At 38.5% G+C, this 22,724-nt stretch overlaps 3 protein-coding genes across 3 annotated transcripts in view; 1 reads left to right on the top strand and 2 right to left on the bottom strand.

Moving 5' to 3' along the window:
• LOC123876294 overlaps positions 1-11,329 on the bottom strand; it is a 139,798-nt gene extending 128,469 nt beyond the window's left edge. The window contains exon 1 of the mRNA XM_045922501.1: positions 10,898-11,329. The gene's annotated coding sequence lies outside the window, so the exon portion shown is untranslated. The remainder of the gene's footprint in view (positions 1-10,897) is intronic.
• Positions 11,330-14,048: 2,719 nt separating this feature from the next.
• Positions 14,049-16,040, bottom strand: LOC123876299 (endoplasmic reticulum-Golgi intermediate compartment protein 2). Its single transcript, XM_045922517.1, has one exon. It carries the CDS (start codon positions 15,907-15,909, stop codon positions 14,752-14,754), a length of 1,158 nt encoding a protein of 385 aa, XP_045778473.1. The 5' UTR covers positions 15,910-16,040; the 3' UTR covers positions 14,049-14,751.
• Positions 16,041-16,984: 944 nt separating this feature from the next.
• Positions 16,985-22,408, top strand: LOC123876302. Its single transcript, XM_045922522.1, has 4 exons — positions 16,985-17,185; positions 18,742-18,887; positions 19,726-19,927; positions 20,904-22,408. The coding sequence occupies exons 1-4, from the start codon at positions 17,078-17,080 to the stop codon at positions 20,994-20,996; spliced, it is 549 nt and encodes a 182-aa protein (XP_045778478.1). The 5' UTR covers positions 16,985-17,077; the 3' UTR covers positions 20,997-22,408.
• The last annotated feature ends 316 nt before the right edge of the window (positions 22,409-22,724 follow it).

Raw genomic sequence — 22,724 nt, 5'->3', positions numbered from 1 at the left:
AAAATCGGTTCATTCGTTTAGGCGCTACGATGCCACAGATAGATACACAGATACACAGACACACAGATACACACGTCAAACTTATAACACCCCTCTTTTTGGGTCGGGGGTTAAAAATGGGTCAACAGCGTAAATACCAGTTTTCATGAACATTGCTTGAAAGCTGACGGACTTTCATTTCATATTTAAACTATTATATATACTAGCTGATGCCCACGACTTCGTCCGCGTGGATTTAGATTATCCTAAATCCCGTGGGAACTCTTTGATTTTCCGGGATAAGTAGCCTATGTGCTAATCCAGGATAATATCTACCTCCATTCCAAATTTCAGCCAAATCCGTCCAGTAGTTTTTGCGTGAAGGAGTAACAAACATACACACACACACACATATAATCATACACACAAACTTTCGCCTTTATAATATTAGTGTGAAGTGTGATGGCTTATTTAACTTCCTTGAGGATGGAATTTCCTAAAAATCCTTTCTTAGTGAGAAGGCTACAGTTTACGTCATAAAAGGAACCTATTGAGTATTGAGTGTAAGTTTCTAATCCCAGGGATTTAGGCTGTGCGTTCATAGTCCAATATTTTTAGATTTTTTAATCCAAAAAATTCTAAAAAGCCTGCTTCTATCAAAAATAATTCGTAATAGATAATGTCGACGGAATTCTATATAAGCAAATATATAAAAAGCTACGCTGGGCAATACCAGAAAGGCTGAACGGAATCTCGTAACAAAATAATGAAGTTATCAACATGATAATAGGCTCTAACAGATAATATTATTTGAGCTTAACCATCAAAATGGACGCTCGGAGGGGTACGAAATTGTATCATACCCTTCTTCAAGATTGCGGAAAATAGGATATCGAAAACATCATTATTAGGGTTCCGTACCCAAAAGGTAAAATGGCTCCGTTTTTAGTTTTACCCTTTGGGTAAAGGAAAAATCTCACTCCGTGGCCTGCAGGTCTCTAGCTCGTGACCAAATGCGTTATAAACCTGAAATTTTGGTATTCAATGTAGAACGTTGACCCAAAACCGAATATTGAATTAGAAACTCAATTCTTTTTCAGGTGGGCTCTCTGTGACGTGTCTAGAACTCTTAGAGTATAGTTTAGTAATAGTAATAGTTTCTTTTTAGAAATGGGGACCGTCAAAGTTGTCAGTTTTTAACCCCCGACCCAAAAAGAGGGGTGTTATAAGTTTGACGTGTGTATCTGTGAATCTGTGGCATCGTAGCTCCTAAACTAATGAACCGATTTTAATTTAATTTTTTTTTTTGTTTGTAAGTTGGCTTGATCGAGAGTGTTTTTAGCTATAATCCAAGAAAATAGGTTCAGCCGTTTGAAAGTTATCAGCTCTTTTCTAGTTACTGTAACCTTCACTTGTCGGGGGTGTTATAAATTTTTAATTTACACTTGTATTATATTGTAGACCATTTTAGTGATGGGGTCCACAAACTAAACTAGGTAAGTAATTAGTAATATATACCTACCTACTGTATTAAACAATAAATAAGTACTGAAAACAACGGCTCATAAAGTAGTTTGTAAGCGGGCGATATTGTGTCAATGAAAGGCATGTAGGATGACAAAGCATATGTACGGAACCCTATAAGACCAAGACCCGACTCGCTCTTGATGGATCGGATGGCGGGGTAACGAGAAACCGTAACGAAATCCCGACTGGAATCATAAGATCCCTAGGCATTACCGCACTGTATGCTAGACGTGAATTGATGACTGAACAACTGGATATTGAAAGGATTCCGCCTAAAAATAGGGAAATATATTCTTTGCTTTCCAATAAACATTGATCAAAGTAAATAGCTGAGCTGTGGTAGTAGATTTGTTGTGGGATTTTGTTAACAGTAACACACGAATGCTTTTATGGTTTCTAGTTAGAATTTTTCAACAGTACTTACCTAGTTATTCGATGTCTCTAGTGCTTTACTACATTTAACTACAAAGTCATGTTTTCAGGCTCAAGAATTTACATACCAGTCTTGAAAACCATGTAACTTTAAAATTAGACGTTCTATGCGTTCTAATGACATCAATATTATAAACTAGAGGATGCCCGCGACTTCGTCCGCGTGGATTTCGGTTTTTAAAGATCCCATGGGAACTATTTGATTTTCCGGGATAAAAAGTTGCCTATGTCAATTGCAGGGATGCAAGCTACCTCGGTTCCAAACATGCAAATCGATAGAGCGGATGGGTTTTTACCTATTTAGGAATCCCGTGGGAACTTTTTGATTTTCCGGGATAAAAAAAAGTAGCCTATGTCCATCCCCGGGATATAAGCTAACTCTGTACCAAATTTCGTAAAAATCAGTTAAACTGTTGGGCCGTGAAAAGGTAGCAGACAGACAGACAGGCACACAGACAGACAGACAGACACACTTTCGCATTTATAATATTAGTATGGATTATTCACAGACACAAACAATATTAGTTTTTTTAACCCCCGACCCAAAAAGAGGGGTGTTATAAGTTTGACGTGTGTATCTGTCTGTGGCATCGTAGCTCCTAAATGGACCGATTTTAATTTAGTTTTTTTGTTTGAAAGGTGGCTTGATCGAGAGTGTTCTTAGCTATAATCCAAGAAAATCGGTTCAGCCGTTTGAAAGTTATCAGCTCTTTTCTAGTTACTGTAACCTTCACTTGTCGGGGGTGTTATAAATTTTTAATTTACACTTGTTAAAACGTGTCTACAAACATTAACTTTGATTGCTTAATTAGTTTTTATTGCTTGTATAGAGAAAGTGACAGGCTTCTGTTAATAATTGTCAGGTAGCTCTAATGTAGCCCTATTTTCCTATGATTTCAAGTCACCATAGCCTAATATTTGACACATCATCGATTCAGGATCAAACCGAGAGTTCCCTACCTCTAGTACACTCTGTAATTGTCGAAAGCTTTTGTTAAATTGTCAAACCCATAAACCAAGTCAATTTACCACTCACATTATCCCGAATTGCTCTCTTAACATTGTTGCACGCATAGTTGTTGCGTTAAACGATGCACTTAGTGTAAGCAGGGCGCCATTGTTTGTTTATCAGCTCCTTCCAACCGAGTGACTGCAATCATTTGAACGACTTGCAAGGTGGTCAACCATTGAACTAAATTAGTACTAGATAAGCGCTGTCTGCTATCATCATCCAATTTTACCTAAATTAATATTTAGATTGATATCCCATCCTCACGTATGCTGCTGAAACGTGGACACTGACAAACGACCTTGTCCACAAATTCAAAGTTGCTCAGCGAGCTATGGAGAGGGCTATATTAGGAGTTTCCCTGAGGGATGAGATCCGAAATGAGGAGATCCACAGAAGAACCAAGGTCATTGACATAGCCCAAGCTATTAGCAAGCTGAAGTGGCAGTGGGCAGGCCATGCCTGTCGCAGAGGCGATGGCCGTTGAAGCCGGAAAGTCCTTGAGTGGAGATCGCGTCGCGTTTAAGCAAGGGTAATGTGGGACAGCCTTCAGCACGAGGGACCGACGATATAAAATGGCTGGTGGGAAGTGGTTGGGTGAGGAAGGCTGAAGACCGGGTGTGGTGGCGCTCTTTAGGGAAGGCCTATGTCCAACAGTGGATGTCCACAGGCTGATGATGATGATGATAATATTTGGCCAGTTAAGTTCATTGTTCATGAACAATCAGTTGACCAAAACAAAACGAGCTCTTTATTTATGCACTTAATACCTAGAACAGGTCATTTCGAATAAAAATTTTGCTTGCTGCAACTCTACAATTTGATGTCCGATGGCATTTTAATTTTGACACACCCATAATCACGATTTTCCTGTGAAACAATAAGTAGGTACGGACTAAGTACCTACAAACCAAATTCTATCATCATCATCGTCATTGTCAACCGACAGACGTCGACACGCAACGATCTTGCGCCGCCGCGCCGCCTGTTTCCAGATTCCAGACGGTGCGACTCGTTTGATGTCATCTGTCCACGTCATAGACAACAGAAACAATTTCCATTTCACCTAGTGAGGAGTCTTTCAAAGCTGCACTTTCCGATGCGAGGTCGCCATTATAACACCCTGAGACCCCACGGTCTGTTTTCGAACTATATGCCCTTGCCCATTGCCACTTCAGCTTCGCAACCCTTTGAGCTACGTCGCGTCGGTTAGGTACTCTGGTTCTCCTACGGATCTCCTTATTTCTGATTTGATCACGTTGACAGACTCCAAGCGTAGCTCTCTCTTCACACTAATATTATAAAGGAGAAAGTTTGTGTGTGTGTGTGTGTGTGTGTGTGTGTGTGTGTGTGTGTGTGTGTGTGTGTGTGTGTGTGTGTGTGTATGTTTGTTACTCCTTCACGCAAAAACTACGGATTGGGCTGAAAAGAATGGAGATAGATTATACCCTGGATTAGCACATAGGCTACTTTTTATCCCGGAAAATCAAAGAGTTCCCACGGGAATTTATAAAACCCATATCCACGCGAACGAAGTCGCGGGCATCAGCTAGTAGTTCATAAAGGCCTTACTTTATATAAGGTCATTTCTATTGTAAGTCCTTAAAAGACCTGTCTTATGAGGCCCATAGCGGCGCTGTCTCGGATCCATATGCAAATTCTATCGCTGATTGGAAAATTCTCACAACAAAGTCTTGTGTAACAAACGAAGTCGCGCTGCGTGGACTAGTATGCAACAAATACCACGAGGCATCTGAACCAAAACTAAACATATCCTCTCGCCCTAATTTGCTCAACGCGAATACAAGAGCCACTTATCTGGGCTCCGTCATACTCCAGTACCTCTTTCGGCGAAAACATTTCATGCATGTAGATGTATTGCGGTGTAGTCAGATAACAAAGAAGGCCGAATATGGTAATGGAAATGGCATTGGCTGTAATTTAAAGCTGAGAACTATAGAGCGCACTTTGACTTTGCTCAAAAACTTAAACCAAAACGTCTAAATTGTTTCTGGTCTTTCTCTCTCTCGTCTGGCTTTACGAAGATTAGCCAATGTCAAGTTTGTAGTTATTTGTAACAAGTTAGCTAAACTATACAAGTATGGACCCTGTCTATGCCGGCGCTCGCCGACATACGCACGACACCCCCTTAGAGCGCTTTCCAGTCAGTTTTAACAAAAAAACACTCCAAGAAGGCAGAGCACGCCCGCCAGCTAACACCAACACAGACGAAGTCCTGTTTCTGGTCTGGTAGAATTACCTATTCAAAAGCACATACCTAACCATCACTAACTAAACTGTAACCTGCAAATAAGCCTGTTTTTACAATAACACACACTGATGCTTCACTAGTCACCTGCGCGGGGACGATTTCACGCTTTTTTACCACTTCTATACCAATTCTGCATTCTGTGGTTCAGATACTTATAGTGTTGTAATATTATTAGCATATAGGTACACTTTCGAATTACTTAAATGATTTACTTACTTAATAAAGTTTTACGGAGTCTTACCGTTAAGTTTAACGTTCCGGTACAAGGCGGTGTCAGCCAATTAGGGGTTGTGGATATGTAAAACTGCCGTAAAACATTGCCAACAGAGATATTAAACTCTTGGCAAATACCTAATTACTAGCTGACGCCCGCGACTTCGTCCGCGTGGATTTAGGTTTTTGAAATCCCGTGGGAACTCTTTGGTTTTCCGGGATAAAAAGTAGCCTATGTGTTAATCCAGGATATTATCTATCTCCGTTCCGAATTTCAGCCAAATCCGTCCAGTAGTTTTTTCGTGAAGGAGTAACAAACATATATACACACACACACACACACACACACACACACACACACACACACACACACACACACACACACATACATACACATACACACACACACACACATACAAACTTTCGCCTTTATAATTTTAATGTGAAGTGTGATAGGTTAGCGTGGATTTTACAAGCTCGAATGAAACTAAAAGAACAACATTAATTCAAAGAAATCAGTTTCAAGAAGGCAAACATCGTTCTATTTAGACCAGAAGATAAATTACGACGAGTGGTGAGAGCTGTGGTCTTATAAATGGGAGGTCCCGGGTTCGATTTCCGGCATGAACATGTTGGGAGTTTATAATTTCCAAATTGTCTCTGGTTTGGTCTGGTGGGAGGCTGCGGCCGTGGGTAGTTATCACCCTACCGGCAAAGCCGTGCCGCCAAGCGATTTGGCGTTCTGTTACGCTGCCGTGTAGGGGTATAATAGGTATAATGAAAACTACCACACCCCTTTCAAATAGAACGCTACCATCTTCGACTGCATCATCACCTACCATCAGGTGCATCGGAACCAAGGGCTAATTTATAATTAATGGAATAAAAACGTTCTACAACGAATACCACAGGTTTGTAACTCATTTCATCTTCGAGATAGAGACCTGAGACGCACAGACTTACAGACAGACAGACGGACTAGCTGTGCGGGTTGAATCGCACTTTATTGCTTGAAAGTACTTTAAACAGTCAGCTATTTACTTAAACATCTTTGCGAACTGAGCCTTCTATGTATACCTGCAGTTAAAACTGCACCGACAAGACCGAGAACTGCAGCTTTTGGAACTGCCCGGGCTACCGTCTTGGCGTCCACACGCACGAGGGCTCTCTCCGTCACTCGTTTCATACAAACGTAGTTCCAATTTCATTTGAATATTAAGCAACCAAAGTCCATGAAATTTTGCAGACATATTCTAGAACCTAATATCTATGTCTGTGGTTTTCCAGATTTCTGTTACAATATTCGGTTTCAAAGTTACGCGGTCTTAAAAATTTACATACAAATCTTTGAGCCCCTGTAATTTTAAAACTACATATTTTTAGAAAAATCTAAAACACCACAGACACAGATATTAGTTTCTGGAATATGTCTGCAAAATTTCATGGATTTTGGTTGCTTACTATTCAAATGAAATTGGAACTACGATTGTATGAAACGAGTGACGGAGAGAGCCCTGTTAACTGCGGAAACTGGCTTGTGCAGACGGAGCGTGTAGCCGGAGCTTTAGGTGTATTCTGTGGTTTCAACAGTAAAATTGCGAAGCGACGCGAATATTTTCAACAAATAAAGATTCTCCGTTGCACGTATTGTTCTCTTCGGTAGTATAATGGGTTCTCGACATCTGAAAACGTTATGTAAGCGCTAGTGGGGTAACAAAGTGTTCGCGCAACAATGGAGAGGTTGCAACTCGACCCGACTGAGACAAAAGCCTTTCGAAATGGAAGTGGGCAGGTGCGTGGATGCACATCTGCACAGACAGGACGTTTAGTTGTTACAGAAGAGGTGCTTCTGTTTTATCATGGAACTTTGGTTGAGTGGATATTGTTTACTAGCTGATACCCGCGACTTCGTTCGCGTGGATGTAGGTTTTTTAAAAATCCCGTGGGAACTCTTCGATTTTCCGGGATAAAAAGTAGCCTATGTGCTAATCCAGGATATAATCTATGTCCATTCTAAATTTCAGCCCAATCCGTTCAGTAGTTTTTGCGTGAAGGAGTAACAAACATACACACACACACACACACGCACACATACAAACTTTCGCCTTTATAATATTAGTGTGATGTGATGCTTTTTGCGGTGAAAAGCTTAGGAAGAATAAACCGCTATGACACCTATCACCGTTTTGCCTTTGCATCATCATCGTCATCAACTGATAGACGTCCACTGCTGGACATAGGTCTCTTGTAGGGACTTCCAAAGGTCACGGTCTTGCGCCGCGCCGCCCGGATCCAGCGGCTCTCTGCGACTAGTTTGATGTCGTCTGTCCACTTACTCGGAGTTGTCTTATAACGCTGCGGTTGCCGGTAAGCATGAGGTTGCCATTCCAGCACCTTGGAACCTCAGCATCTATCGGTTTTTGGAACTATGCGCCCTGCCCATTGCCACTTCAGCTCGCAACCTTGGATGAATTAACCACTTCATCCAACCTCGCAACCCATTGAGCTGAAGTGGCAATTTTACTATGTTAGTATGTATTTAAATCAGCGTATGAAACTATCCAGCAATTTATATTATCATCGCGCTGGAAATTGCTGGCGTGGCATTTGGTGGGTGTTTAACAAACACTAATTGCCTCAAAAGAGCTAATTGTTTAAGAATTAGTCTCCGCTGCCAGAGATCAATCCTTAATCTAAGCAAGGTCAATCGGTTTATTTTGTTTAGTAATGAACTAAATTCCAAGGCAGTGGGAAAAAACACTTACTATTGGTAAAAAAACGTTTACCTTTTAAAACGCTCTAATATTTAACTATAGTTAAGCTACAAAGAAAACGACTTGCGAAGGTTATGTCTCCGGATTCCACAGTAATGAGTTCATTCGCAGTTCGCACAGCATGTGTGTTACCATTATTTACCATTGTTCGTTTTGTAGCTGTGTCTACGTGTTACAATTTCCTATAAACACTTGCCTTACACTGTTAATGCGACATTCATTGGTAAAAACATGTGTTATTGAAATCTATACTGTATTTCATTTAGTTACTAGCTGATGCCAGCGACTTCGTTCGCGTGAGTGTAGGTTTTTGAAAATCCCATGGGGAACTCTTTGATTTCCAGGATAAAAAGTAGCCTATGTGCTAATCCAGGGTTTAATCAATCTCCATTCCTAATTTCAGCCAAATTCGTCCACTAGTTTTTGCTTGAAGGAGTAACAAACATAAAAGCATACACACAAACTTTCGCCTTTATAGTATTAGTGTTATTTCCATCTCCGAGCAGTCTTCGTGACAAACAGATACAGAAGCTCCAGGATTCGATTCCCGACAGGGGAAATTTTGAATTTTATGATTTCTAAATTTTCTCTAGTTTGGTCTGTTGCGAGGCTTGGTCGTGGTGCCAAGCGATATAGTGTTCCGGTACCTACGATTCCGTGTAGAAATCAAAGGGGTATGGGTTTAATGAAACTTTCATGCCCCTTCGAGGTTAGCCCGCTATCGTCTTAGACTGCATCATCACTTACCACCAGAAGGGTGATTCCCTAACTCAGTGTCTAACACAGAACGATAGCCACCGAGCTCATTTGACATTCGTTGGTTCTCCATTGCTGCATCATACGCATAACAGGCAGATACGTTTAGATGCGGAAACCAGCCCGAAGCGAAGAAAGATCGCTGCATCATTGAGCGATATGAAAATATTTTTTCATAGAAAATTTTCAATGGATTAAAAATAAAACCTACCAGAAAGGTTTGCAAATTGAGCGATTAAATTAATAAGGCGACGTAATGAACCAGCTTTTTACAATACTCACGACGTTGACACTCCACGCATCGATACCACTAGCGGGCCATAAAAACCACAAATCCGGCCCCAGTTTCAACAAGTGTGGTATATCATATTACTGAAAACCACTCCACCCCTCTCCGCGCCCCGCCCGCATCCTGTTCTCCAAATAAACTGATCCATTTTCACGTTTTTAACCCCCGACCCAAAAAGAGGGGTGTTATAAGTTTGACGTGTGTATCTGTGTGGCATCGTAGCTCCTAAACTAATGAACCGATTTTAATATAGTTTTTTTTTGTTTGAAAGGTGGCTTGATCAAGAGTGTTCTTAGCTATAATCCAAGAAAATCGGTTCAGCCGTTTGAAAGTTATTAGCTCTTTTCTAGTTTTTTTAACCGAATTCATCTTATAGAGGTTTTTGTGTCGGGGGTTTCTTAAATTTTGTGTTATAGAATGTGCAGTTTACCACAAGTAGATGCTTAGCTGGTGGAATTAACTTTATTTCAGATTACTCATAGCTGAGTACTCGTATATACATACATACCTAGTTAGTATTTAGTAATTTTAACGAGATCACGTATTTCGCTTGCGTGATGATAATTACATACCTACTTATCTAGTAGTTGATGTTTTTACGCATACATGTCATGTTGAAGAGAAATTCGTGCTTTACTAATTAATAAAATGGTTAAGCTAATATAATAGTTACCAACCTATGTACCTACTCGTCATTTAGCTTTAACATGCTATAACATTGTGATAACTTTCGTACGGCTGAACCGATTTTCTTGGAGCTAAGAACACTCTCGATCAAGCCACCTTTCAAACAAAAAAAACTGAATTGAAATCAGTTCATTAGTTTAGGAACTACGAGGCCACAGACATATACACAGATACACACGTCAAACTTATAACACCCCTCTTTTTGGGTCGGAGGTTAGTAAATGAGAGTTAAAAGACAAGATTAAATTATAAATTATTGCAAGTGTATCATGAATTCATGAGTAATGTAATAATGATTGCAGATTGCACTAATGCTAGGTAGATAGATTTTGAAACCGATTGTTGGTCAATGTATGCTCAGAAACCTGACATATTTTTTCATTTAGCCAGTGTGGGAGAACCGGCCGAGCAGGGCTCGAGTCAACAGGTAGGCAATAGGGCACTGACCCACACCCGCCGATGCATAACATGAATGGCATCGTTCAGCACATTCAGCTGGTGTTGAGTGCAATTTTTATTCGATTTTTGAATGATCCTATAAAACGTCAACTTTGTATTAGGATTTTACACAGATTAAATTCATAATTTTTTTTAGTGTCACTTTTTTTTAGTGACTAATCCACCGAGCGCCGCCGCAAGAGCAACCGCCGAGTTTCTGGTTGGTTTTTCTCGGTAGGAAAGGCATTCCGAACCAGTGGTAGATGCTCTTGACGATTCAAAACTACTTGAAAAAATCTAATTGAATAAAAATATTTTTAATTTGAATTTGTCAACTTTGTATTAGGATTTAGGAATTTGGACACAGATTAATTCATACTATTTTTTTTTAACTGAGTGATGTGCAGAGTGAGAGATTGTACAGTTCACTCAGTTGTATCAGTAGCTTTTTTGTGCAATAAAAAATCAGTTACGCTAACTGTACTCGTGAAGTTGTGAAGAGTAAGCAAAAAGCCACTCACCTTCCTCTCGCAACTATACGTGAAACGAGTCGTTTCGAGCTAGTTGCAATCGGCCCGTGTCCTTATGAACTCAACAAAGGTCTACTTTCACCGGTGGACGCCAGCCCGAAGAATCAACTTAACCATATACGGCCCTCTCTTGCGTTCACGACACGCTATTACGCGCTTTTTGTTCAACAAAACAGTAACGTTCAATTGAAACGGTAAATTGAGATTGCAAAAAAATTACAAACACTTCACTATTGCACTCTGACGATTTTTCTCACTCGGAAACACCGCACTAAAGTTGTTCAAACATTTGAGTTAGTATTTCAGTGATGGACCACAAGTTTTAAGTTGGGGGAAACTTTTTCGGATGTCGGTTTATTACGGGACGCGACAGCACGTTATCGGGGGCGAAGCCGCCGCGCGAATGGTTGTTGGCACTTGGCAGAACGCGTTTCAGCCGTCAACCGTCGGCGCTTCGAAGAACAAAACGACAGAGGTGCGCGAACGAGACCGCATATCTCTATTGCATATAAGCGCGATAGAGAAAGGAAAAATCTACCAATCACCAATGGAGCCTCACCCTTCTTCAATTCCGCATCCTCGGCGACAAATTGAAAACTTTTTTCCTTTCCTGATAAAAACTAATTAGTGTACACCTGCAAACTAGTTCTTGTTTAATTTTTACCTGGTATCAGGTATGGCCACTTATACCATACCTAAATACCTATTAGTAGACTTAGATAAAAAAACTTTTTAGATTAATTTTTAGCTTTTGATCTAGGCTTCTACCGTTGCAATTTTTTTCCTAAACTTATGAAAATAGTAATGGACGCTTGTCTAAAATATTGGCTTACCAATAATTACTATAACCTTTTCCTTTATTGTCTGTCTTTGTGCTTCACTATTTTGTAAAAATTATTTATTAAAGTTATACCTACTACTTCCTAGTCCCTATTACTAAAATGGAATCGAATTTTATTTTCATATTATATGGTTACCTACATTATGTACCTCTAGCCTGTTATTATTAAGGTCCAATGAACAAAAGACTGAAGGCAAAAAATACAATCTTACAAAATTTTGCAATAATTCATTGATTATATTACAGTAGGAATTTAATACAGAAATTAATATTTAAAATATCAGATAGTAACATTAATTAAATAGAAAATAAAAAACATTGTGAATACTAATACTTAAATAGTAATTAATGTAAAATTTTATACATCAAAAAATATGGTTACAAGATCATGATTTACTTACACTGTTAAAAAAATAAAAGTATCTGTTCTTATCCCAGCCCAACAATTTGAAATGGTCCATATTATAATATGGAAAATATCTAAAATAAAATAAAATAGAGGATACATATCGCCATCGCCACTCTAGATATCACTTCATATTTGACTGCAATAAATAATAATTGGGTAATGTTATGTTTTGATGCAAAAGTGATCATAAATAATGCATCTAAACTAAGGAAATTGTGCCCCCTACAATGTGTCATGTCCTTGTTAGAAATATATTTTTATTAATATATTTTCAATGGATTGTGTCCTTCAAAATTTGTCCTACAAAATCTGTTTAAAATAATATGTTGAATCAAAATATATTTCTGGCCAAAACGTCAACAATATCCGAGTCATTCTAAAAGACCTAATTGAAAAGCCTCTTTTAAACAGTGCACATCACTAGTTTATAATTTTATTGCACCAAAATCAATATAAAATAAGCATAAAATAAGACATTCCTTTTAATGGACTTGTATGTACCATGGAATGTTGTGAAATAGTAGATCATTTTCCAATGTACAAAAAAATAGATAATAAAAATTGATAAAAAAAAAAATAGACAGAAATATTAGATGTTCCTAGAGTGCCTAGTGAAAGCTGAGTGCGAAAATAATAATAATTAATTAAAGTTTTGAGTACCGCAACACCTCAAAAGGAAAACCAGTCAAGTGCGAGTCGGGCCTCGCCCTCTTAGGGTTCCGTACATAATTATTATGAACATCATATTTTGGGTGTATGAAACATTATTTATTTACTGAGCTAGAAAATTGCAATAAACTGTGAAAGAAAACCCCAAAAAAATGTTCGTTTGTTTTTGTCACAGCTTACAACCCTAAAAGAGCGAGGGCCGACTCACACTTGACCGGTTTTTAACCCCCGACCCAAAAAGAGGGGTTATAAGTTTGACGTGTGTATCTGTGTATCTGTGTGTCTGTGTATCTATGTATCTGTGTATCTGTGTATCTGTCTGTGGCATCGTAGCGCCTAAACGAATGAACCGATTTTAATTTAGTTTTTTTTGTTTGAAAGGTGGCTTGATCGAGAGTGTTCTTAGCTATAATCTAAAAAAATTGGTTCAGCCGTTTAAGAGTTATCAGCTCTTTTCTAGTTTTCTTGTAGAAAAGAAGGTTAGATAACCATTAGGTTAGACAAATGTCACGCTGTCAAGATGGACGTTGCCTAAAAACATAATTATTTATTTGAAAATGATGCTTTGGAAAACTGAAATACTTTGGATCGTCGGGGGTGTTATAAATTTTTAATTTACACTTGTTAAATTTGCCACCATTTTCACTCAGCTTTTACTAAACAGACTAGGTACCTATCTACTCACATATTATATCTTATATTTATTTAAATACAGTAGAGCCTCGATAATCCGAACTACCAAAAAATAACCCCTGTTCGGACTCACGGAGCGTTCGGATTACAGTATGTTAAAAAAAATGCAAATATATTTTGACAAAAAATATTTATTCAGGTACTATAAAACACATATTTAAACCACAAAATACGTTACTTATTCATAAAGTCATCAATTTTAGTTTGGCGGGTTCTATTTATTGACCAAAAAAAGGCTTTGTCCCTCAAATTACGCAGCATCATCTTTTCGGATAAAGACAAGTCATTTTCATCAGCCCAATCTAAACAAGTATTCAGTGCTGAAATAGCTTGTGAATGAGGAATTTTCTTGACGTTAAAAGCTGTATTGTCAACAAAAGACTCGTCATTCCCAGACTCGTCAGTCTCTTGCGTAACAAAATATAAGATCAGCGGTCACGGTAAGGGAGAGAGAGGGGCAGTCGGCAGTTCGGATTACAGCGGCGTTCGGATTATTCAGAGTACGGATTATCGAGGCTCTACTGTAAATGTAGAGTAATTTCTAATGCTTACCACTAAGAAACTTAAAATTAAGAAAATCAAAATAAATTAATTTCACAATTTTAAATAAATTAGTCATTATAAAAGTGTAAAATGTCAACATCTATTACTTATATACAGAGAATAACATTTCACAAATTATTTTTTGTGCTTAAACTATTTAGCCTAATATGCAACAAATAAGTGATGTCTTGTGTTAACCAAGTTAGCCCTTGACTGCGATCTCATCTGGTGGTAAGTGATGATGCAATTTGTGGAAGTGGACTAACTTGGAAGGTGTATGGCAGTTTTTATTAAAGCCGTACCCCTCATCATTTACTACACCACAATATACTGGAATTATATCACTTGGGGGCACAGCTTTACCAGCAGGGTGGTAACTTGCCACAGCAGAAGCTTCATACCAAACCAGACCAGACACAATTTTGAAATAATAAATTCTCAAAATTGCCCCATTAGGAATTGAACCTGATACCACTCACTTATATGTATATGACCACAGGGTTTGCTCATTTGCAACTGGTCCACTCACCACTGTGCCAGAGGTTGTAAAGCAGTTATAATGTCATCTCAGTTAATTATAGAAGTAAGCCAAAAACTTATTGTGTTTGACAGTATATAAGGAATCAACCTGCTGATCAATAACACTTGAAGTCAAAGACTAAGCACAACATTACTAAAATGACCTTAGTGTCATTGTCTCAATAAATCTAAAGGTACATTCAGATCTGCTGGTGTTAACAAAGGATTACCTGCAACAGGTGTAGACCTAGCATTATCTGACTTTTTATACCTATCTGGCTCAGTAGGATTCAAGAGTTTAGTCCGTATAGCCAACACTATGGTGTTAATAAAACTAATTATTACATAAATACCACCAATGATTGAAAAGAGGCGGAGCATAAACTGAAGTAAATTTTCTCTTTCCTGGTAAACTTTTATTTTTAACGCTGCCATGTCATACTTGAAAAATAATCCTGGGACTCCATGAGAGCCTTTATGGTGACTTATTGGTCTTTCAAGCTCTTTTACGGCGTACTGAAACGTTTTGATTGACTCGAATGCAGTATCAATGTCAGTAGGCACAACCTCTATAAAGTATTGGTACAAAATATTTTCTTCAGTTGCAATTTTTTCATCACCTTCAAGTGGGTATATGATGCCATTTGCGGGGCTCCCAAAGCTGAGCCTGTGTATTCTGTGGCTGAAGTTTTGTGGGACATCGTCAAAGAGCATGTTTAAATGTATGTGACCACGGGGTAAAGGTAAGCTCTTTCCAAGAGTAATATGGAAGTTACCAGCTACTTTATTCAGTATCAACACTCCATGAAGTCTACAAGCATCTGGCCTACGGTTCGGCTTAGTTTTTCTCGGTGGTATCGTCGCTCTGACGGATCCGTGGCCCTTTTTCCAAAGCAATTGCCAAATAGAATGATACTCTTCTCTTAGATAGGAGTTAATATACTTAACCGCATCAAAAGCGTCTTGCTGTTCCTGGGTTAACTCCCACCAAGTGTCCTCTTCCTGCAACTCTCCGAACCCAAAAACACTCTGAGACGTCGAATCCAAAATATCAGCACCGATATTCGAACAAGGCATTGCGATAGTGATATCTATGTTAATTCGTAACTTTTCGTCCATATCCGTGTCTGGCACGAATTTAAACACTAAATTGCTATCTAAAAAGTATGTAACTTCGCTGTAAACCAGCCACATTATTATAAAAAAAGTTATCACAGAAAAGGTGCCACCAACCGGCGTACTGTCCACGTACTCTTCGGGAACTTTTGAGAAAGCGTCCAGTTCCTTCACCTTGTCTATCACCTTTTTCTTCCCTCGATATCGAATCATGTTATAATTGTTTCAAAAGATTATTTGATAATAAAAATAAACTCCAACCTCCAAAAGAATAAAACTGTGATAAAAATATAGGTACTGGTAGACGTGTTTTTGATTTCGATAGTTTTGACTTTTGACATAGTTTTGACTTTTGACCAAATGTTATTGGTCTGTGCTGTGACCAGAAACTTTTGGCGTTTGTAGGCAGTGTGAGTGTTGCCAGATCTTCTTCTTCTTCGTCGTAACACTCTCGGCAGAGCGGTCGTGGTCATCACGAAGCAACGTGTTTGACGGCAGATGTTATACGCCTCACTAGTCACTAGTATGCGCTACTTCTTCCTGCTAGCTCACAGCCTGGTGCAAGGGAGCACCTACAGCAGACTTACTTTGGTTAGTCCATCGCATGGGTGACTTTCTTCACCCCTCCTTGGGGAGCTTCACTGCTGATTTACGTAAAAAATCAGTCAAGTGCAAATTAGACTCTTATAAGAAGTCTTCCGTATCGTTGTACAAGAACATAACATTTTTTTTGTGATGTAACCACAAATAATTGTCGAGTAATAAATAAAATATATGTGGAAACAGGGGCGGCTTAAGCAATTTCTCATGATAGTGCCGGCCACACAGGTCACGTATGCGTCACGTAAACGTAGACGAAGCGCGTACCATTGCGTTGTAATATATGGAACTATGTGAGACACGGCATACCGCTTGCGTGGTGTGAACGTTCGCGTAGACGTACCTTAATGCGTGCAGTTATGTCTCTTTCATTCTCTCGCGTCACTACGTGCGTGTCACGCGTACGTTCTTGGTGTGAATCGGCTTTTAGGTAAAATTGATAAAACTTACTCGATTTTCAACATTCACATTTTCAACATATTCCCTAAAACTGAGGAGATTCTAATTGCTGGCAGCCTTTGTTCTAGAACACAGAGTACCTACTTTATTATGTGTTTTACAACTACGCCTCTTGACAATGTCACTTAAGTGCCAAAAGATCCTTGTCAGAATTTACAAAAGACCTACTTACATGACATTAAAATGACGCCTTCTCAAAAATGTTAGTGTCATCTGTCAATGTCAAAGTTTCATGGAGCAAAGCAAAATTGCAATCGTGAAAATTGTTGACGGTGAATTGAAAATTTTCTATTTATAACGTGACTAATAGAACAAAATATTTATGCAGTCAGACGGCGAGGAAAGTTTGTTGCATTCATGCTTCGGTTCGCTGAGGAGCGCCGTCATGGGTTGCTGCTACAGCATTTGCCACAAAGACACCGATCCTCAGGTAAGTAATAAAACTAATAGGTTTACCCGAAAAGCGTTTGACGCGATTTATAGCAATCTAATGCTGTTTAGAATAATGTACACATGTGCTTAGTTATTTTAAAAGTGCAGCAGAGGCACATATTGTGAATATTGTGCGATGTATTTGCATGGGAAATAGCAAACGTAATCATAAGTTCACAACAACATAACAATGGTATGGTTATCGTTAATTCCCAGTTGACTGGCATTTTTATCTCAATTGTGAACCTGGAAATGTGGTATCTCGGCTTATCGCGACAATTTTTAACCCACATACCTACATATTTATTGTTTTATGTTAGTCATATCTAAGAATCGTTTTATTTAATAATTGATTCGCTACATGCAATAAACATATTACTGCATGAATGATATTTTTCTTTGTAGCATAACACTTTGTTATTTATTGTTTTGAATACTTGCCATTCTATAGTTAGCATTGGTGGTGTGCAATTTACTCTAACATAAAGACTTAGCTTGAACTTTTACATTATATCTATCCCATTGTTAGGGTTCTGTATCTCAAAAGGAAAAACAGAACCCTTATAGGATCAGTTTTTGGTCTGTCTGTCCGTATGTCATGTCTGTCAAGAAAACCTAGAGGCTACTTCCAGTTTACATACATAGTCATGAAATTTGGTAGGCAGGTCTTATAGCACAAGTAAAGGAAAAAATCCGAAAATCTGTGTATAAGGTTCATATTTGGGCTACGAAAGTATGACCACGTTTCCGAGTTCCGCCGAAAGCTCCAGTGGCTCCCGATACGACTTCGCAGGACATCACATTCTTCATCTTCTTTACTGTATACTCTTCAATCCTTCCACTCCTCTTTATCTAAAAGAACGATTTGAGTACCTATGTAACACACACTCCTTATCTCTTCGTTCTCAAAATAATCTACAGCTGAAAATACCTACACACTCCTCCTCCTATTATGCTAAATCTTTTACTGTTACCGCTATACTGCTCTGGAACTCTCTCCCCTTGGATATCAAACAGTCTAAATCTCTGTCTATTTTCAAAACGAAACTGAAACTATTCTATTTATCCTCAATCTGATGTGTTTATTTATTTATTTCTACTTTTTATTCCTCGAATCTGTCGTCTATTCCTATCCTTATTCCGTTCTTATTTACTGTAATATTATTATTATTATTTACTTAATTATTTATTTTAAATTTTATATATACATTATGTTTATTTACTTTATTTTATTAGTACACCCCTTCCACTTTCTTTAATTTTTATTATCTCCTCACCCTAAGGTTGCCTGGAAGAGATCGCTATTTTAGCGATAAGGCCGCCTTTTGTACATAAATCTTTATTGTTATTTATATATTACTGTCTTGTTGGTGTACAATAAAGAATATTTTACTTACTTTTTACCAAATTTTATTGAAATTGGTTCATTTTAAGCAGTGAAAACGTAGCAGACAGACTCACTTTCGCAATTATAATGTTAGTAAGTGGATTGATTATGTGGATTTAGAGTTTATCACAACACATTACATTAAATTCCCTCTTTCATGTTTTCAGGAGAACATAGTGAACGAACGCACACACCTGCTGGAAGTGCCGGAACAGCAGCACGAGGCCCCGTCGCCGACGGCGTGCGCGTCCACGCCGCCGCGCAAGCCGGACGAGCAGAGCGCGCTCAACAGGATACTGCACGAGACTGCCACGTAACACCTATTCTACTATACTTCTAGAACATTTTTTTGTGTTCCATACCTCAAAAGGAAAAATGGAACTCATAGGATCACTTTGTTGTCTGTCTGTCTGTCCGTCTTTCCATCTGTACATTTCTCTGCTATCTTTTCACGGCCCAACAATTTAACCGATTCTGACAAAATTTGGTACAGAGTTAGCTTATATCTCAGGGATGAACACCCGGAAAGTCAAAGAGCTTCCACTGGATTCCTAAAGACCCATACGTTTCAACGATTTATATGAAATTTGGTACCGAAGTAGCTTGCATTCCTGTAATGGAAATAGGCCAGTTTTTATTCCGCAAAATCTAAGTTTTCACAGTATCTTTACAAACCTAAATCCATTCTCTAGTGTAAAATAAAATATTAATGAATAACGAGTAATATAATAAAATCACAACAAAAACAACAATATTCGAGCAACAGTTTGGATGTTTAGATGTTTGTTACAGCTTCATGTCACAATGACTAAACCGATTTGGCTCTTTGGAATGAATTTGGTACAGAGATACCTTATATCCTGAATTAACGCGGACTACTTTTTATCCTTGAAAATTAAAGAGTTCCTCCACAGGATTTTTAAAAACCTAAATCTATGCCTGTGTGTATGTGTGTGTATGTAACAAAATGATTTTTGTTTCTGTTTTTATGGTTCTGTACCTCAAAAGAAAAATGGAACCCTTATAGGATCATTTTGTTGTCTGTCTGTCGTGTCTGTCATGAAAACCTATAGGGTACTTCCCGTTAACCTACAATCATGAAATTTGGCTGGTTTTTTTTTAGAAGACATAAAAATGAATTTTCTCCACAGAAATGTGATAGACGTAGGAGCCCTAGGCCCTTACTCACTAGAAGCGGGTGCATACAGCGAGCGAGTGAGAGCGTACACCGCTAGGGCTGCCACCGCGGCGCTGCCCCCGCCCACGCCGGCGCGCCTGCTGGCCGACCTGCCGCCCGCCATCCGCCGCCAGGTGCTGGTGGCGCCACCCCTCACACACAGTGACAAGGAGCTGGTGAGTACAATCACACACTTGCAGGGTTCCGTACCTTCCGTAACTAAAACTGAACCCTTATAGCATCACTTTGTTGTCTGTCTATCTGTCTGCTGTCTGTCCTTCCGTCCTATAGGGAACGTCCCGTTGACCGAGAATCATGAAATTTGTCAGGTAGGTAGGTCTTATAGCACAAGTACAGGAATAAATCTGACGACCGCGAATTTGTGGTCAGATCATTTAAAAAAAAAATTAAGATAATAAAAAATAAAGATATACCAAGTGGGGTATCATATGGAAGGGCTTTACCTGTACATTCTAAAACAGATTTTAATTTATTTTTATGCATAATAGTTTTTGATTTATAGTCCAAAATGTTGGAAAAAGTACACGAGTATGGAACCCCCAGTATGCGAGTCTGACTCGCACTTGGCTGGTTTTTTGTTTGAAACTTGTCGGAGGTGTTATAAATTTTTACACTTGTACTCTAATATTTCAGCTTTTATTGAGTAGTTTTCAACTTTATTCTCTTTATTGTTACAACTTTCTGGTACAAATAAAAATAAACGACTTATTATAAGACGTATTTATTATTAACTAGCTGTGCCCGCGACTTCGTTCGCGTGGAATAGTGACTTTTCGGGCAGCATATACTCCGTACGTTAAAAATGTTCGCCGTGATTCTTTAAATTGACATAACTTTTTTATTTATGAACCGATTGACATGAAATAAACATTAAATGTTAAGTGAAGCTTACTACAATATATTAGTGAAAACCGTATCTAAATCGAATAAGCCGTTTCTGATATTAGCGTGCACAAACACACAGACAAACAGACAAAAAAAATTTAATTACAATTTCGGGTTCGGCATCGATATAATAAAAACCCCTGCTACTTTTTTTTTATATATTTCCATTGTACAGACACCACTTTTCTACAATTTTATTATATGTATAGATTTATTATTAATTTTGCACCGCCGTCTCCATTCCAGATAACAAACGCGGTGAAGAAAGCCGCGTCTGCGATATCGGAGCTTCGAGTGGAGCACCACGAGGACCTGGTGGTGCCCTTCCGGGTTCCGTAGCAGCGGAGCGCCGCCTCGATGTCCGAGGACGAACGGTATTGAGGCACTGCGGAAGATGATGAATGGCTAAAGTAGGGGTAATAAGGAAAAAGGGGAGTTTTTATGCCGAACTGATCGAGTCTACCGATGGGCGATTCGACACAATCGAATTATTCGAATAACAATTGGAAAACAATTGTTTTCGATTTTTCAATTGTTACTTAGCGCGCGGGTCTGGGACTAGTAAATCGAAATTTGAATGCGATTTCAAAAGAACTATTTATTCGTTCCAGCCTACGAATACGCAAACGTACAGTAAATAAATTGAACAATCGACTGTCAATATTCATTTGATTGTTTTCTGTGACGTCAATCGATTGTTCAACTGTTCGATTCATTCGATTGTTTTTTTTTCAATCGCCCATCGCTATAGAATAAACCCTTAAAATAAGAATCGGATTATTTGATATGAGTTATGACTATAAATATATAGGTATACGACTATGGATAGAGCTAAAATCTACTTGAAGCAAATACCTAGTTCCATTCCCATATATATCCCATTTCGACTGCCAAGCGAGAGCGAAAGGCCAGATACCACTGGAATCCCACGTCTCGCTCTAATTTGTTGGTTGAAGTTGTATAGTGATAAGTAGGCATTTGCTTTAAGATATTAGGAGTGCTCTATCCATTAGGTATATATAGATTCATGTCTAAAACTGAAGCCAAAAAACCATAAAACAATAGACTAAGACTTCCCTAGCCCCTTAAAATTTTGGAATGAGGTTTTGTACATATTAATAGGCGGAAAAAGCAGTGTGAAATGGACAATTTGTATTAATGAAAAGTATGTTAAAATGATTATTTATATTCTTTATTTAAACTGAGCTTCTGCTTAACTCATTTACCCTTGATTGTTCGTGTTTTGATTGACGACTGTTGTGTGAAATGTAAAACTTGTATCATGAAGATTTCTGTTGATGTAAATTCTGTTAATAAATAATTAAAGTTTGCGGCTATATGCGATGACAAAGTAACTGCGTTTTTAAATTGTGCATGCGCCCACGACAACCGGACTGGGACGGGAGGACGTTAGTATGACTGTGCACAAATTGGGATCATCATCATCATCATCAGCCTGTGGACGTCCACTGTTGGACATAGGCCTTCACTAAAGAGCGCCACCACACCCAGCCCTCAGCGTTCCAATCCAGCCACTTCCCGATGGTTTTAAGTTTGCTAACCATTTTAAATTATCGAGTTAACTACCAAAGTACGAAACCCCCACTTGGAAAACAAACAGCTGCTATACATTTTATATAATTTTACCCTTAGTCTAGATAATTACAATAAGCCACTAAAGTTTTCACAATAAAGTGGATTCATTAATTTCCATTTCCCGATCAGGTAGATATACTTATTTTGGCTCGCGTACAACAGTTATAGGTAGGGTTTGCATCTGCAATCCGGAATTTCTTGATTTCAGATACATACTTTACTTATAAAATAATATGTTGGTATTTGTTGTTATACCTATCGCATGACCTTTGGAGAAATTTGTTTCTACAATGTAGTTGCACTGATCGTCGCTTAGAATCGGTTCCAGTCCACTCCGTTCACCCGAAACCTCGGCAGTCTACCGTTGATTAAATTTTATGAAACCATAATTAATGACTGAATCATTTTGTTTACATTTCATTGAAATGTAGAGATAATTGTTTTTCTATTATGCTATGTGATGATAAGGAC

This window comes from Maniola jurtina, chromosome 21, assembly GCF_905333055.1.
Source record: "Maniola jurtina chromosome 21, ilManJurt1.1, whole genome shotgun sequence".
Taxonomy (NCBI): domain Eukaryota; kingdom Metazoa; phylum Arthropoda; class Insecta; order Lepidoptera; family Nymphalidae; genus Maniola; species Maniola jurtina.
The sequence above is the reverse complement of the archived record's forward strand: the minus strand, read 5'-3'. Positions and strand labels throughout refer to the sequence as shown.

Excerpts from the sequence above, each read along its gene's own strand:
- LOC123876299 (XM_045922517.1), bottom strand. The coding sequence starts at position 15,909 with ATGATTCGATATCGAGGGAAGAAAAAGGTGATAGACAAGGTGAAGGAA.
- LOC123876302 (XM_045922522.1), top strand. The coding sequence starts at position 17,078 with ATGCAGTCAGACGGCGAGGAAAGTTTGTTGCATTCATGCTTCGGTTCG. Across the intron at positions 17,186-18,741 it reads ACAAAGACACCGATCCTCAG|GAGAACATAGTGAACGAACG; the intron begins GTAAGTAATAAA and ends TCATGTTTTCAG. Across the intron at positions 19,928-20,903 it reads CACACAGTGACAAGGAGCTG|ATAACAAACGCGGTGAAGAA; the intron begins GTGAGTACAATC and ends TCTCCATTCCAG.